This window comes from Prionailurus bengalensis, chromosome C1 (assembly GCF_016509475.1).
Source record: "Prionailurus bengalensis isolate Pbe53 chromosome C1, Fcat_Pben_1.1_paternal_pri, whole genome shotgun sequence".
Classification (NCBI taxonomy): Eukaryota; Metazoa; Chordata; class Mammalia; order Carnivora; family Felidae; genus Prionailurus; species Prionailurus bengalensis.
The window spans coordinates 127,049,133-127,067,096 of record NC_057345.1 but is presented as its reverse complement, the minus strand read 5'-3'; the positions used below and the strand labels follow the sequence as shown (position 1 = coordinate 127,067,096).

Below are 17,964 nucleotides of genomic sequence, written 5' to 3'. Positions count from 1 at the left end.
ACTCAAAAAGGCAACTTACTCTTAGTTTTCTTAGATTTAGAATAAACTATTATTATTCTTTACCAAAGATTTAATTAAGTAACATGAAAATTAGTTAATATTCTTGAAATACCAGTACAACAGCAGCCATACAGGGCAGGGATTTTTCTGAAATGCAGAAAGTACAAGAGAGTGGACAATCATTTCCTATCCCAGTTATTTTTTCCACATACTGAGAATTTCCTATGCTACCTACTTTAATTCCTTTTCTACTTAAATGTTTACCTCATCCTAAGGAAAATTCCTCAGTCAAAATGAAGTGCCCTTCTTTATTCAATAGGAAACTGTGTACACCTCTGTCATTGTACTTTCGCTGTATTCTAACCTCTGGCTTACTAATTTTGTCTGCCCTACTAGTCCAGAAGCAGCTTAAATATAGACACTGAATTATTCATTCACATTCCCATTGTCTTGCATTGTGCAGCTGCTGTTCAGTATATTTGCCAAGCGAATGATAGGTGGATAATCCACATATAAAATATAAAGGCACCAATGTTAAATTCTAGGTATTCCAAATCCCACAGTAAAAATCTAACAGCCAATACAAAGGTAAGAAATGCAAGAAACAATATAAGATACTCTCAGTGTCCCACAATGTCTCACTTTTTACCTAATTCATGTCTAAGAGGGGAATGGCTAAGCCGGCCATCAAATGCTAGCACTATTTACCAAAGAGTGAAGCAATACAGGCTCAAGCCACATGTCACATTAGACTGAACTTAATAAACTTTTTTCCTAAGTGCCAGATGATCCAAGATTTCTCTTACTTGCCTAAAAGGTACCTTCTGAAAGTCTCCAATGAGCTTTTCCTGGCACAGCCTCTTAGGATTCCCAGTGATTGCTCCATTCTCTTCAGACTTTTTATAAGCCTCAATAGCAAGTACTTTCAAACCACAGACTTTTTTTCTCCTTACAATATAGTCTCAATGGAAACAAAGTATGTTTACTAATGAACGATTCTAAAATTCTACAAATAATTAAGAAAATTAAATATTCGGAGAACTAAGCAATGATCTTCAGGGTAGATTCCTGGTTTATTTACCCACACTCCTCACAGAAGTCTTTCTGTTCCCTCTAAATAGGGCTCAATTCTCATCCTCCTCCAGTGCAACACTAATACCCAACACTCTTCCAAAGTTCCTGGTGAAATCCACTAACTCCATTCACATTTCCTCCTCTACAGCCTGCAAACATTTTACTCCATCAGGGCTGTAAAAACAAAACAAAACAAAACACCTTTTTAGATAAATACTTTGTGAATATCCATGTGAGGCTTTAATTTTAATTAAGAATGACTAAAGAAGGTAATCAAGCTAGGTACCTCTGCTTTTTTATATAGAAAGCGGATTTTGCTGTGTGGCTTACTGAAAGGAAAAGAACTCCAAAAAGTTTTAAGTAATGGCTATGTTATTAGTTGGCCTGTGGCTTTTAAAGGGAGCATCCTTTTGAAGGCAACAGACATTCATCAGTGCACGTAAACTTGGTTCAAAGTCAAAGAATTCTCACCAATACTGGAGTAGATACTTGGTTCAAGGGAGCAACTACAACTTGAGATTTAGCTCACTGGGGACAAGGACCATGCATGATCCATCTTTGTGTTCTGTTATCTGTTTTAATAAACTTTCTTGAATTACTATAAATGAAGGAAATAAAAACTGATTTTTAAATAGTGTCAAGTTTGTGAGCCTAGCAAATGTACAACTGTTTCCAAGGGCTATCACATTCTCAAAACAAGACAAATTTCTACAGAAATATACCATACAAATCATGGAGAGGGGGAGGTAGAGGTGATGAAGCCAGCTGTAGCATAGTAGTCAGGGTGCCTCAGTGGAATCCTGGCTCTGTTATCTGACTAGCCTAGGCAAATTACTTATTCTCTTTGTGGCTCAGTTTCTGCATCTGTAAAATGGGAGAAATAGTATCTGCTTATAAAGTTGTGGTGAGAATTAAATCAATCAATATACATAAAGCACTTAGAATAGTGCCCAGAGTAATATGACTGAAATTATTATTATTATGCTGTAAAGTACATTATTATTATTATGCTGTAAACAACAACTGTGTATTGCTAATGCTGATCTTAAAATTTAAAGGTGATTTAACATGCTTTTAAAAATTCCCTTCTTTCTTGCTCACCTTTTTCCTTCCACAGTTAAACTCAATTCTTTAAAGGTTCCATTGGAGCCCTAACTAAGCGGATTCAAACACACCAAAATGATGATACACGACATTACTTCAATGATTACACCAGTATTCCTTTCGTCCCTTTCCCCTCCTTTCACCCCCTTCTCTTTTTCTATTCCTTTATATGTTTCCATTCCTACCTCTTGATCTGACTCCCTTCCTTCTCCATCCTTTCTCTTCCTGCCCATTCCTGGCCGCTGTCTCCCCCTTCTGCTCATGATGCCCTCACTGCTGACATTCTTCACTCTCCAATGTTGGCTTCAACCTTGATATTTGGAGGCAAGGTCAGTTTGAATTAACAAAAGCCACTGATGATGGCCATACCAGTCAATTTCAAATGAAATCATTCCGGTCTTCATCCTTTTAGTAATATATTTTCTGCATACACCTTATGTAAACATTTGTATTTAAGAAGCCACAGCTGTTTTATTACTCTTCAAATTTAAATTTCCTAGTCCAAAAGAGTCCTAAGAGAAACAAAGAAAAGACTTCCACATCTGCCTTCTATTTGCTAATACATCATCAAGAAGCTTATTCTAATCTATTGTTATTTTTCATCTTTGGGTCCTATAAGCCGGTGAAGCCATTTCTTCCCTGTTCGTTAACTGCCTCCAAACTCCCCCTCTCCTAAGACTAGGATAACTATTCCCTGTGCCTTCAAAAGACTTCATTAATATCCAGTTAGTTCTAGGTATCACAGCTAAAAACTGGGAAATCACATGCCTAAGGCTACAGTTAAAGAAAAGTGGTAATGGCATAACTTTAGAAGATTACCAGAAAGGTCTAGAATATGAAAAGAGAAGTATAAACTTAGATATACGGAAAAATATAGGGGGGTAATGGCTCCTCAACAAAGAGGAAAATAGGTTAAAATGTCCATTTGTTAATAACAAAGATCACTGGAGTGCCTGGGTGGCTCAGTTGGTTGGGTGTCTTAACTCTTGATTTTGGCTCAGGTCATGATCCCAGGGTTGCAGGATCGAACCCGCACTGTGCCGCACTGTGCCGGAAGCCTGCTTAAGTTTCTCTCTCTCTCTGCCCCCTCCCCTGCTCACGTGTTCTCTCAAATAAAAATATATTAAAAAAAAAAAAAAAAAAGTAAAGATCTCACCAAGCTTGACCAATTAAGCCAAAATTTCAGTACAAACTGGTTTACATCCTTAATTTTGTTGTACTGAAGATACTGACATTCCAGTATTACAAAAAATGTCATTAATTCAGCCTGGTATTTTAGTTTTCCTACCCATATAATTATGTGTGAGTGTAATACTGTCAACATAAGAAAATTTATGCTGAGAAATACAAAAAGTCTTCAGGTTGGATGTTATTTTGGATTTCTAATTATATCTGAAAAGAGCTGGCTATATAAGACTGAAAAATACTATTATTCAGTACTGCTGAAAAGCAGTAATAATTAAGAGAATAAGGCCTGATTTCCACAGAATAACAACATTATATTTAAAAGTATTTAAATGCTTACTGTAACCTGACATTTAAGTATTTATTTATGGAGGATAAGTTACCATTATGAAACTTACGAAAATGAAAAAAACTCAGTTAAGTCTCTATTTTCCCTTATACACTCAGCTCCTACCAGCCAATGGTAAATAGTCATAGAATATTGGATAGATATTGCATAGATATTGCATAGATAACTTGCATAGATATTCAAATACTCCACATCAACCTTTCAAAGTCCCCTTTCCTTCAGATGGCTAAACAAGTAACTAATACTACAGAAGACTTAATATTGTGGACAGTATTCCCCAAATTGATCTACAGATTCACACAATCCCTGTCAGAATCTCAGCTTCTTTTCTGCAGAAACTGACCAGCTGATTCTAAAATTCATATGGAAACACAAGGGATCCAGAAAAGCAAAAACAGTTTTGAAAAAGAACAAAGTTAGAAGACTCATACTTTCTGAATTCAAAACTACAAAGCTACAGTCATCAAGACCATGTGGTAATAGTATAAGGAAAGACATAAGGATCATGGAATAGGATAGATTCCAGAAATAAACATTTAATTGGATGGAGGAAAAACAGTCTTTTCAACAAATGGTGCTGGGGCAACTGCATATCCACATGCAAAAAAATGAAATCCAGAGAGAGAGAGAGAATGAATGAATGAATGAATGAATGAGTGTGTCAGCAGGGGAGGGGGAGAGAAAGAAGGTGGAGAACCCAAAGCTGAGAGCCCAATGTGGGGCTCGAACTCACAAACTGTGAGACCATGACCTGAGCCAAAGCCAGACAAGTGACTGAGCCACCCAGCCGTACCTAATTTTGATATTTAAATTATGTAATTATTTCAGGAAACTTTTGTTTGTTTAGTTAACAAAAATAATTTGAACAGATGTTTAAGTCTACATAAAGGAAACCACTGATTCAAATGGCTACTTCTATTAGTGATCTAAATAGCAATCACTAAGCTAGAGCAATACCAACTATCCAAGGATGTGGGAGCTTGTAAAAATCTGGTATCTTCTCTGAATCAAAATACCATTTAAAGACTGCCCTCAAATCCTCAGAACTTCCTTTCCCTGCTCAAAGCTATTTTTTCTTTCCCCAAGCATGAAACTATGACAGTTTTCATGCTCTTAATTCTTGACTGGAAAAGAATTTTTTTTTTTCAACTTGTAAATAAGGCCACTATTTAAAATTAGTTTGAATGTGCAAACTTTTCTATGGAACAAATTACTACAGTCTGAATTCCAAAATAATTTTGTTCACAGATACAAATGTCTATACTTTTCATTAGTTGACTGGTATTACTTTTTAAGAGCTTTTAGCCTGGGGCGCCTGGGCAGCTCAGTTGGTTGAGTGTCCCACCTGGGCTCAGGTTATGATCTCAAGGGTCATGAGTTTGAGCCCTACATCGGGCTCTCTGCTGTTAGCACAGAACTGCTTCGGATCCTCTGTCTCTCCACCCACCCCCCAAAGTCCCTCCCCTGCTCGCTCTCAAAAAATAAATAAGCATTAAAAAAAATTAAAATCAGTTTATAGCCCAAACCAGCACTATCAAAGAGCAATGAAATGTAAGCCACAAATGTAATTAAAAATTTCCTAGTAGCCATGTTAAAATAATAAAGAAATGTGAAATTAACCACTTCTAGTTAGTGGCTATATATATTTAGCACACAGGCTTAACCCCCACAATTGGCATTCTGAAGACAAAGTTCATTAAAATGATATGAAGCAGATGGAAATGTATTACACGTTATAGGCACCATAGAATAGCTCAAATTGGTTACTGTTCCTAGTCATTCCCACAGTAGACAAATGTTTTTTTTTTCCTTTCCCACTAGAATGTAAGTACCTTAGGAAAAGCACTATTTCTTATTTATTTATAAGAAAATACATACCTTCTTTGCATACTGCTTGTTACATAATACATACTTAATGTTTGTGGAATAACATTGTTACGTTGTCATATAAACACATAGCATCAGGTAACTAAGTACAAGCCACCGAAACTGTAACATTTAAAATTTTACATCGAACAAGTTCTCATTTGCTTCTTTTTCTATATCAGATTCAAATAATTTATTTTATTTATTTTTTAATATTTATTTATTTTTGAGGGAGAAACCATGACAGGGGGAGGGGTACACAGAATCTGAAGCAGGCTCCAGGCTCTGGGCTGTCAGGACAGAGTCAGAAGCGGGCCTTGAAACCCACGAGCCGTGAGATCATGACCTGAGCCAAAGTCGGATGTTTAACCGACTGAGCCACCCAGGCACCTCCAGACTCAAATGACTTAAAGAAAAACTTCATATTACATGTTTTTCCTTAAATATGATCATAGGAGTACTTAATACAGCAGCTTTACAACTAGAACTGTTAACAAGTACACAGCAATCTAATTTGATTTTCCCTTAAAAACATCACCTTATCGATTTTGTGCAATAAAAACATCTTCAGAATTCTTGTTCTGCCTTCAAAATCAATTTATAAATTACATAGTCAATATTTATGCAGAGACCTTTGTGTGGCTTGGCTAATGCAAATACTCAATGCACATTTGTTAATGTAAAATTCTGCTCTATTCCAGAGACCAGAGTTAGTGTAGAAGCACTACATTACAAAATTATATAAAATGCTTTTTTAAAATAAAAATAAAATGCTTTCTTATTTCTGTAACAGATGAGCTAAAGCTATGATAGAAGTATATGAACATAAATGTGTGTGTGTGTGTGTGTACAAAAGATATGATTTGGACCTGTTACAATCATCTAATTTTGAGGAGGGAAAACAAGGTGATTCATTAAGACTTTATAGAGACCTATAATATATAGCCCAATATATATCAGTCAACATCCCTGTAATTAGGCACACAAACTGCCATGTTTCAAAATAACATTAAAGCTTTGTGGGAGAACTTTCTAGAGTTCTTTCCAAAATTAATATGCAAAATCAATCAAGAATATCACATACGCTTTTATGTCTATTAATAAACTTTCCCAAATGGATTATGTTCCTTGTTTAACAGAATGAAATTCAAGTGACTTAATGATTCTTAAAAAAATGATATCCTTATCTTCTTAGAAGAACTTATACCTATTAAAGTACAGTTGTCCCCTGAACAATGTGGGCCAACCCACTGAATTAGTGATGCCAACCCACTCCCACCCTGAATTAAAAACACATGTATAACTTTTGACTTTCTCCAAACTCCTACTACTGACTGGAAACATTACTGATAATATAGTCAATTAATGCATATTTTATGTTACACGTATTACTGTATTCTCATAATACCTCATTTTTCTCACTTTTTCAGTAATTCTAGGCTATGTGGTTTGTCATTGAATTTTAATTGTTGCAACCTGCCAAAAAATTTCCCAATATATTTACTGAAAAAAAAAAAGCTGTGTATAAGTGGACTCATGGAGTTCAAATCCATGTTAAGGGTCAACTGTACATTTAAATGATAGTCTACTGCAGTGTTTGGAAATTACTGTATCTCTTAAAGGGACTGTGGATTACCTTTTAATGTTTTATCTGAAGAATTCTGAGGAGATAGATATTGGCAGAGGTGGTAACCAAATTCCCATAGAAAACCAGAGTAACTAGAGCAAAAGCAAAACCCCACGGATATTTATAACTAAACTATTTGGCAAGGCATTCCTAGGAAATTCCAAAATACTGAACGGGTTAAGGACAAAACTGGCTACTGTGTAGCCACAATAGCCTCCCACTATCAGCATCTATGCAAAAAGAAGCAAAGGAACGGAATGGGGCATTTGCTGGACTTGGTAAGAACTTCAAAGTAGCCCCCAAGCATTGGAAATCATGGTGGGCCAATCTGGTAACAGCAGCTAAACCAGGGAGGAATTTTGTCAATTTCAGTAAGTGGGTGGATGCCAGATGCCTAGAGTAGGGCTTAAAGGGTTCAAGCCAACTTCTATGTACTTTTCAAATCGATCTCCCAAGGCTCTTTTCCAGGACTCAATATTGAAGAGAAACTTCCAAAGCAGAAATGGCAGGATAGGGACAAGGCAAAGAAAAGATAAAAATAAGGGAGGGGGGAACACAGCCAGGGAACCTTAGAAAGCAAGCTATATATCTGCATATGTAACTGAAAAGTATTTAGGTCATACAAAAATACTGTAAGAAACAAATCAGAAGAGTTAACTCTAAGCAACAAAATCACACTAGAAAGAACTGCTCAAAACAAAAACAAAAACAAAAACAAATGGTATCGGGGAAACCAGATATCCAAGTGCAAAAGAATGAAATCCAACCCTCACTTTACACCATATACAAAAATTAACTCACAATGGATTGGTGACCTATATGTAAGAACTAAACCTATAAAACCCTTAGAAGAAAACAAGAACTCCAGGACTTTGGGTTTGGCAATGATTTCTTGGATAGGAACCAAAAGCACATAAAACACAAGAAATCACAGGTAAACTGGGCTTCATTAAAATTAAAAACTTTTGTGCAGGGGCACCTGGGTGGCTAAGACAGGTAAGCATCCAACTCTTGATTTCGGCTCAGGTCATGATCTCACGGTTCATGGGTTTGAGCCCTCAATCGGGCTCTGTGCTGACAGTGTGGAGCCTTGGGATTCTCAGTCTCTCCCTCTCTCTCTCAAAATAAAAATTAAACCTGAAAGCAAAAAATTTTTGTGCATCAAGAAAGTGAAAAGACACCCCGCAGAATCAAAGAATATATTGCAAATCATGTACCCGATAAGAGATTAACATCCAGAATATACAAGGAAATCCTACAACTTAAAAAAAAAAATAGATAAAAGACTGGTTAAACTTTCTCCAAAGGAAACATATAAATGGCCAATAAGCATACAAAAAGATGCTAAAACATCATTAAGTCATCAGAGAAATGCAAATTAAAACTACAATGAGATACCATTTCACATTCATTAGGATGGTTACTATCAGAAAACCAGGAAAGAGCAAGTGTTGTGAGGATGTGGAGAACTTGGAACACTTGTGCACTGCTAGTGGGAATGTAAGATAGTGCTTATTGCTGTGGAAAATATAGCAGTTCCTCAAAAAATTAAACATGAAATCACAATGTGATCCTCCATTTCTGGGTATATACTCAAGAGTTGAAAGCAAGAACTTAACCCACATTTATTCACAATCCAGCAGCATTATTCACAATAACCAATACATAAAAGGAATCCAACTGTGGTTCATACATACAATGGAGTAATGTTCAACCTTAAAAAGGAAGGAAATTCTGACACGTTACAATGTGGGTGAATCTTGAAGACATTATGGTAAGTAAAATAAGACACACACAAAGAAGGACAAATATTGCATGATTCCACTTCTAAGAGATACAAGAATAGTGAAATTCAAAGACAAAATAGATTGGTGGTTCCAAGGGTCTGGAGGAGTGGCAGAATGTGGCATTCGCTCAATGAGCAGAATTTCAGTTAGAAAAAATAAAAAAGTACTAGAAATGGATGGTGGTGATGTTTGCACAACAATGTGAATACTGTACTTAATGTCACTTAACTGTACACTTAAAAATGGTTAAAATGATAAATTTTGTTAAGTCTATTTTACAATAAAAAATCACAAAGTAAAACAGTAACACACTTCCAAACTACTAGACACTAAAAATGATTCAAAACACAAAACGTAAGTAAAAAAGATATGAAATCACATATCGAAAGATCACATTACACACTTGAGTATATTAACCCAGAACAACCAGCACCAAGACACACTGTAGTAAAATTACTGGATTGTAAAGGAAAAAAACTGGCCATTTAGGCAAAAATAAATTGAAGAAAACTAGATTACCACCAATACTAGTGCTTTATGCCAGGAAAAAAAATGTGTTACATATTTAAGATATCTAAGAAAAGAAAGCAGGAGCCGAGAATTTTATACACAGCAAAACGGACCTTGGGTCTAAAGGGCAAAGATAAATTATTATCAACACACAAGGATTCAGAGAATATGGTTTCCATCATCTTCAAGAGAACTTCTAACAATCAAAATGACTAGAGACTTAAACAGAAGCACTGGTAGTGAACAAAAATGGTTACTTGCAGAACTAAGATTAAATAAAGATTGAAAAGAAAAGTTGTGTAATAGCTATTTAAGATAACGTAGCTATAATATGACCTTAAAAAACATGGATGAGATGGGAGAGCAAAACAAAAACATTTTATTGTTCTCAATAATTATACTGCTGATGACAAAAGTACTGTTAGTCTGAGACTTACTTGTGTAATGTGGGGTTAAGTTAATGAGTGATTATGGGATAAAGTCTCTAATCCCACATTCTTAACAACTAAGATTTTGGTGTGAAAGGTCACAGAAATGTACAAAAGACAGGTTAAATAAAAAATGCTGTTATTTTGAATTAGCAAATTCCTGAGGTAAAGAATACATTTAAAACAAATAGATAAAACAAGTCTAGTTAATGTATACTTCATATATTTAATGTGTAAGTAAATCATAAACATTTAACATATCAATATACATAATGAATATATATTTACCATACTAAATATTTCCTCATTCTGTTCACTGAAGATGCCTACAAACAAGACCAACACAATAACAATGAGTTTCCCTAATATCCAGCTCCTGGTTTTGAAATACCACTTCCTACTAAAAGAAAGGAGGGTTTCTGAAACAAATGGCTATTACAGCTGTGGAGAAGGAAATGTACAAGATGAGCGTGGAACATCGTGCTATAACAGAGTGAGGAAGCTATCCAAGATTATTGGGGTATAGAATTACCATATGGTCTAGCAATGCTATTCCTGCAACCAAGAGAATCCAAAACCATACGTCCCCCTGAAAACTTATATATAAATGTTCACAGGAGCAAAATAATAGCCAGAATGTGCAAATCACTCAAATGTCTATCAACTGATGAATGGATATATAAAATGTGGTATAATGGTAGTCCGCAAGAAAAATAAATGAAGTACTAATATGTGCTACAACACAGATAAACCTTAAAAACATTATGTGGTCAGAGAAAGAGGCCAGTCACAAAGGACCAAATACTGTATGATTCCACTCATAGGAAACGTCTGGAATAGGTTGGGGGTGGAGGGAAGAATGGGAATAGACAGCCAAAGAATGTAGGGTTTCTTCTTGGGGTAATGAAAAATTTTTAAATTCACACACAACTCTGTGAATACACCTAAAAAACTGCATGGAACTGTACACTTTTCAATGGGTGAAATGTACAGTATATGAATCACATTTCAATAAAGGTGGTAAATGTAGGGCAAGAATCATGTATTTTCCTTTATGAACCGTACCACTGGGTATCTAAATAGATGAATCACAGCATTTCATTATAAAAATATTCCAATTAATAAACCCAGAAATGATAGAATTAGAGTATCACAATGAACGAAAGGATCTAGGCACTGATTATCAACAGCTACTAACATCATACACGATAAGACATTAGGGATCTGATGAAAGAACATAAAACCACCTGCAGTCTTGCCAAAGGGATCTAAAGTCAGTTTGATGAAATTTCTAGATTCAATTGGCAATTTGCAGGGAATTAAAGAACAAAGGAGCATGACAAACTGCAGCAGGAGTATACAATCAACAAAATGCAGACAGTTGGAAATTCTACGGTTTAATGCCCTAGGTTCTTCAACAGGTAAAATTTAAGTGAAAAGGCTGGAGGGGAGAGCTATATATTGAGACTTAAAAAATCAAATATTTAACGCACAGGACTAAACTGTGGCATTTAAGAGTGCAGAATTAGGTGGTAAAACTGTATCAAAATCAAAGAAAGTGATTACTACATCAAGGATACTGGTTATTTTGTAGAGGGAGGAAAGGGTCTGACATAAGGGTGGGGCATATGGAAACACTTCTGGGATAGGTGGCAAAGTTCTCTTTCTTGGGTTACAAGGTTGTTTGCCTTTCAGCTATTCATTTGTTTGGTGGTTTTATGTTTGTGTTTTATTTTCTAATATAAAGAAAAACCTACTTCAACGCATAATATAGTTATGCTATAGCAATAAAGGACACCAAATAGATGGAGTACAAAAAGATGTGAATAGGACCCAAAGAATAAGATAGAGACAGAAATTAAGAAGTACAAGAGTGAGGGGCGCCTGGGTGGCGCAGTCGGTTAAGCGTCCGACTTCAGCCAGGTCACGATCTCGCGGTCCGTGAGTTTGAGCCCCGCGTCGGGCTCTGGGCTGATGGCTCGGAGCCTGGAGCCTGTTTCCGATTCTGTGTCTCCCTCTCTCTCTGCCCCTCCCCCGTTCATGCTCTGTCTCTCTCTGTCCCAAAAATAAAATAAAAACGTTAAAAAAAAAAAAAAAAAAAAGAAAACACTTTAAAAAAAAAAAAAAAAAGAAGTACAAGAGTGGAGTTATCTTGGGAATGCTTCATGAAGAGTTGAAACTTCACCTGTTTTAAAATTTGACAGATCACATTCACATGAAGTGAAGAGACTGCACCATTTGGAAAAAGAAGGATGTGCAATGCATAAATGCTAAGTCTAAAAGGGCTAAAAGGGGAATCTGGGGCCTAATTCAAAAGAAGACTTTATTGGATATTGTCCAATTGATGTAAGCAGGTCAAAATCTGAGAAAATATTTTCACTATTTACTTGTCTACTGATCATCTCTTTAAAAAATACCAGCTTCAGGGGCGCCTGGGTGGCTCAGTCGGCTGGGCATCCAACTTCGGCTAAGGTCATGATCTCACATTTTGTGGATTCGAGACCTGTGTCTGGCTCTGTGCTAACACCTCAGAGCCTGGAGCCTACTTCAGATTCTGTGTCTCCCTCTCTCCCTGCCCCTCCCCTGCTCGCGCTCTGTGTCTCCCTCTATCAAAAATATATAAACATTAAGAAAAAAAAAATTTTTTTTTAATAAAAGAAAACACTAGCTTGAATACTCTGCCCAATTTCTTAAATACACTAGGGTCAGACAAAAGTGATAACAGAATGGGATTAGGCAAGGAATTTAGGTTCAAATGCCTATCATATAATGGCTGCTTTGATTTTGGACAAGTCACTGAGTAACTGTATCTGTTTCTTCAGGAAGATAATACTTTAGCATCTGTGCAATTGATAGCTGAAAAGTAAATTTAGAAATCATCTAGTCTAATCTCAAATTTACAACCCAGGAAACATGTGCTTGGTTAGTATCACTCTGAACAGAAAAGATACAAAATACTTCCATTACCCAGAAAGTTCTACTGGACAGCACTGCAGTATTTCCCAGTAGTATTAATGGATTCTGAACATAGAATTATTCTTGGATTAACAGCTTTATTAAATTAAAAAGCAGTTGGTGCCATCTTAAAAATTACTTCCCCAGAAGTAGCCACACCTAAACCCAACTAGGACCAGTCCAATTCTATACGCGCTCACACAACAGCTGTGTCACATCTAAGAACTGGGAAACCAAAACCAACCCCTTTTTTTGTGCTGAAAAAGATACATATATATAGGCTTTCACAAGCAAAAAGTATTTCTGAAAGGGCACACAAGAACTGTTAACAGAAAACGTTTCAGGGCAGTGGGCTTACTCAAGCTGAAGAGAGGTTTATCATATTCCCTTTCTACCTTTTTCATTTACCATATACCTGTATTAGTTTTTAAAAATAAAAGAAAGCATTTAAAGTGTTGTCACTGGGGAGAGGACATATACAGAGAAAAATGTATAAGGAGTCATTCAAAAGACCTGTGAGCAACAAGATTTTATCCATTACATTGTTTACCTTCTAGCCTGAATGGATGTGTTGGGGGATATTTTTACATTTAACTGCATCTATGTTACTATGTTTGAGAGAAATTTAGGGCTTTCACGGTAAAAATATAAACAAAAGCCTTGCACTAACCAGTTCCCCCAAAATGTTTTCTTTCACAAAATGCAACTGTATGACAATGTTATCAGTAATTTGAATATAAAAAAGCAGTTAGTGTAAACTGGATAAAACCTACTTTTAAAAAAGTCTTAAATAAATTTCTATTGCAAAGACTGTAATTAATAATTATAATGGCAGAATGCTATATTATTAAAGAACAGAGACTGTGGGCACTTCTCTAGATGTATACAAGAATAGCTTTCCTCATTTAAGTCTTTACAGGGGATGAAAGGAATGCAAAAAGAACATCTGCAAATTTCCAAATGACATCTACTAATCAAAAGTCAACTAAGATTATAAACATTGTGAACAAAAAGTGGTAATCAAATTTTATCACAAGCAAAAATACAAGTTCACTTAAGGTGTACAGCTAACTTAGATGTATAAAATGAAATGTAGATATGACACAGATGATGCAATCTTAGAAATCATTACAGTCATGGGGCACCTGGGTGGCTCAGTCGGTCAAGCGTCCGACTTCAGCTCAGGTCATGATCTCACAGTTCGTGAGTTCCAGCCCTGCATCAGGCTCTGTGCTAACAGCTTGGAGCCTGGAGCCTGCTTCAGATTCTGTGTCTCCCTCCTCTCTCTGCCCCTCCCCAGCTTGCTCTCTGTCTCTTTCTAAAAAAACAACAACAACAACAAAAATTTAAAAAGAAAAAAGAAATCATTATAGTCATTCCTTAAAATCATCAGTCCTAAATACCATCCTTAACTGTATACTCTTGGGACCTTAGCAGAAATATAATACATTAAATAAAAACTACAATACATTTAAATCTGGCATATTGGATACAGCTCCGATCGCTGCAGCTCAAAAACAGTCAATAAAACTAAGTAAAAAGATTTAAATGACCATGGATTTGGAGAACAGACCTATGAAAACAGACCATGACCATCAAAAATACAGAGAGAACAGTGTACTCTCCACAATCTCATCTTAAGAAAATTCATTAGAATATAAGAAACAAATGCATCATAAACTTGACTAACGAAATTAATGAACAGAGTTTCTAAGAGAAACTGGATCAATATTTATTCTAAGGTTGATACTGGAGAGGATGTTCTCCCACAGTATAGAACTTGGAGATACTGTTGGCGCCAGGGCTTTTCTACTTCACCAGATTTATCTTGAGCTTCACGTTGTAAGGCCATTCTTTAATTTCTAACCCCAATTACATAAACCTTACTGCATCCAGTGAGCAAAGGGTAGACTTATCTAATTAGGTTACATATAGAAGTCACTTAGTGCGGACAGTGATCCAACCCTCCAAGAGAAATTGACAAAACTCAATGATAAAAGATAGTTTCTGGGTCAGCAACACATGTCCACACTGACTTTATTCTCAAACACAACAGCGCTTAAATTTTAGGGGAGATATTACTTTTAAATTAGTCACCGTGGGAAAATACAATAAATCCACATAAACATTAAACATATTTTGATATAATTAATGCATATATTATAAAACTACATAAAGTTTGTAACTATCATCTCAAAATTTAAGCTTGTTAGTGTTTAATTTACTGACTGGTGTTCCGTTTGTGGTGAAACTCATGCTTTTTGTAAGTTTACTGTGACATTCCATTATAACCCTATAAGAAAAATTTTCCCAATGATGTGGGGGAGTATGAATTTAAAAGTGACTCACATTCAATTTGAGACCACCCCCTTCACCCTAAAAGAATAGGGAAAAAAAAAGATAAAAGAGTGAGGCTGTGCAATTGATGCAAGAGCACCAATACAAATATTAAAACCACTTTTGATAAAATAGCAAAGGTAAAAAAGACAACAGTTAGATATGAAGGGTGCAATGTTACTTTTTAAAATAGAAATTAACATCAGATTTCAGATTTCAATTATCCTGCTAATAACAATTTAATGTAAAATGCTGAAGTTTACCTTCATACATATATGGCATTAAGTGGGGTAATAAAAATAATACTTTGGCTTTTTAATGAATGATGGCATTTAAGTAAATTAGGGAAAGAATGCAAGTGACCCAGGCTTCACCATTTAATTTAAAGGTCAAGCTGTGAATTTTGGCTGTAAGCAAGATACCTGTTTTAAAGCACACCAACCAGGCCATAGAGACAAATTATGAAAGAGGGAGGGTTCAAAAAGAGAAGTATAGTCTTGTGGTGAGATCATTACTAGAAGTAGAAAAGTAAGCCTGATTCAGCAAATGAGACCTCTGTAGCCACATAAAGAATTTCCAGAACTATTTTGACTTGTGATTTCTACCAGCATTTTCCAAGGCTACTTAAGGAAAGCCACATTTGTATTAGTATTCATTAGTTTACGACTGCCTTTGGAGCCAATTTAATAAAAATGTAATTCTCTCGATCTAAATTGTTATTGCCAAAGAGGCTTCCTCTCTCTTCCATAACACTATCACTGACCTAAGTTCTGTGCACAAGAAATAACTAGGAAAATGGAAATAGAATAAGACTCATGTAGATTTAAAAGAGAAAGAGAAGCAAAGGAGCCTTCGGGAGACCAAAATGTATACAAACACATATACTGTTCAAACAAGATAAACCTCTATGACAATCTGATAAACCAAATCACTTATGATCAGAAGAGATTACAACAGGAATCAATCTAAGCTATGAAGCTGTTCCTTCCAAATAGGAAAAAAAAAATATTTTATGGACCTTTTCAAAGACTGTTTTCTTAGCAAAAAGGTCCTAATAACAATCTACCAATAGCATAGTCTTCCACAGTCTATTGTTTCTACACACGCCTTTCAGAATAACATTCTAAAAATAGCTGTGATAAAAAGGGCAAAAAATATAGTGAGAATTAAGACAAGGTTAAGTATGTTTAAACAATATGCAACTTTCTGTTAACAGATGCAACACAGTATGCAAGTTACTCTGAAAAAAAGACCAAACTCACACCTTTCACAAATTAAAATAAAATTTTCAACTAAACAGCATTACTCGACTTTTCAAGATTTACAGGTTGCAGGTTATATTCTTTAGTACTGGAGAATAAGTTTTACTTCAAAACTAATTATACACACCTCTGCCATTTTATGTTTGAAGGAAAATTTGACGTTTAGGTCACCAAAAACTTAAGGAGACAACAAATGCTGTGATAAATAGGAACGCTGACACCATAAGAAATTACTGTTAGCAAATCAAATATTTCTGCTAAACATTTAACTTTCAAAGGATCATTTCAAAAGAATGTTTGAATTAAATTAAGCCCAATTCACAATATTTGAAACAATGAGTCCAATACAATTAAGATGTACAACAGAATGACTAGGCCAAATTACACTGTACATTACTATTTAAAATTATTCAAATGTTAACTATAAAATTTAAATGAATACCGATGTCATAACTGTTAGAGTAAATGTTTCTTATTTTACCTTTTATCTCAAAAACCTGGCAAAGCCTAACAAAGTGCCCAGCAGCTTGTCATCACAAATTAAAAAACTAGAAACATTTTTCATTTCAACCAAAACGTTTATCACACGGTTTACATTCACTGTTACCTTAGAACACTAAATCAAAAGTGAAATCCACGACCAACTTTTTTCTGCGTATCGATTTACTTCAAAATTTGGTTATGGTAAAAACAAGCAATAAGATAGTACTTACATTTCTACTGAATTTGGTGAAAGAATGGTGCATATAAAACCTGTGCATATAAACAATCGCAGTGTTTATTGTAAGCTGAGAACTGGAACGTAACATTTAGGAAATAGCCGAGAAAAACAGGACCTAATTTCCAAAACAATTTTGATGGAAAATTCCCCACCTACGGTATCTTTCCAATGCTTACAGTTCACTCAAAACGAACCCCAAAACTATACACATAAAACAAAACCCCGCAGGGTGGTGGTGATGGTAGGCTCGACGCCAACTATAATAAGTGCTGAGCATTTCACTCCAATATTGCTATTAAGCCAGCCCGGGAAGGATTTATCAATGGCTACGACTCACTAAACTCAGCATCAGACAGTTGAAATGCGCGCGCGCACATCCATATAAAACCACGCCAAGAACATAAAGACCTCCAGTGAGCTCCCAAGGTACGAGACCCGCCATCAAACCAGCGAGGAACGCGGGGAGAAGCTGCGGAGAAGACTTCACGCCTTTCAGCATCGGTAACCCTTCCACTTCTCGGCCTCTTCTCCGACGAGAAGTGGAAATAGCTGCCTCTTTTCTGCGATAATCCCTAAAATTCCCCCCTGGCCTCGGCGGCCTTCCCATCCCCCGCCGCCACCACGCGCGGCCCCAAACAGATTACACAACGCAGTCTCCTAGCCCGCATTCCAGGACTCCTCTCCTCCCCTCCTTCACTGGCCGGTTTCGGCCGCCCGAGCCCAAGCTCGCCTTCCCTTACGGCGCGGGAGAGTCTCAGC

At 36.0% G+C, this 17,964-nt stretch overlaps 1 protein-coding gene across 3 annotated transcripts in view; it reads right to left on the bottom strand.

The window, feature by feature from the left end:
• CCNT2 (cyclin T2) overlaps positions 1 to 17,964 on the bottom strand; it is a 39,310-nt gene that overhangs the window by 20,981 nt on the left and 365 nt on the right. For all 3 annotated transcript variants that reach the window (XR_006296351.1, XM_043573268.1, XM_043573267.1), the window contains exon 2: positions 17,198 to 17,279. Coding sequence is in view for 2 of the 3 variants with exons in the window: in XM_043573268.1 (XP_043429203.1) it covers positions 17,198 to 17,279 (82 nt within the window). In the remaining variant the exon portion in view is untranslated. The remainder of the gene's footprint in view (positions 1 to 17,197; positions 17,280 to 17,964) is intronic.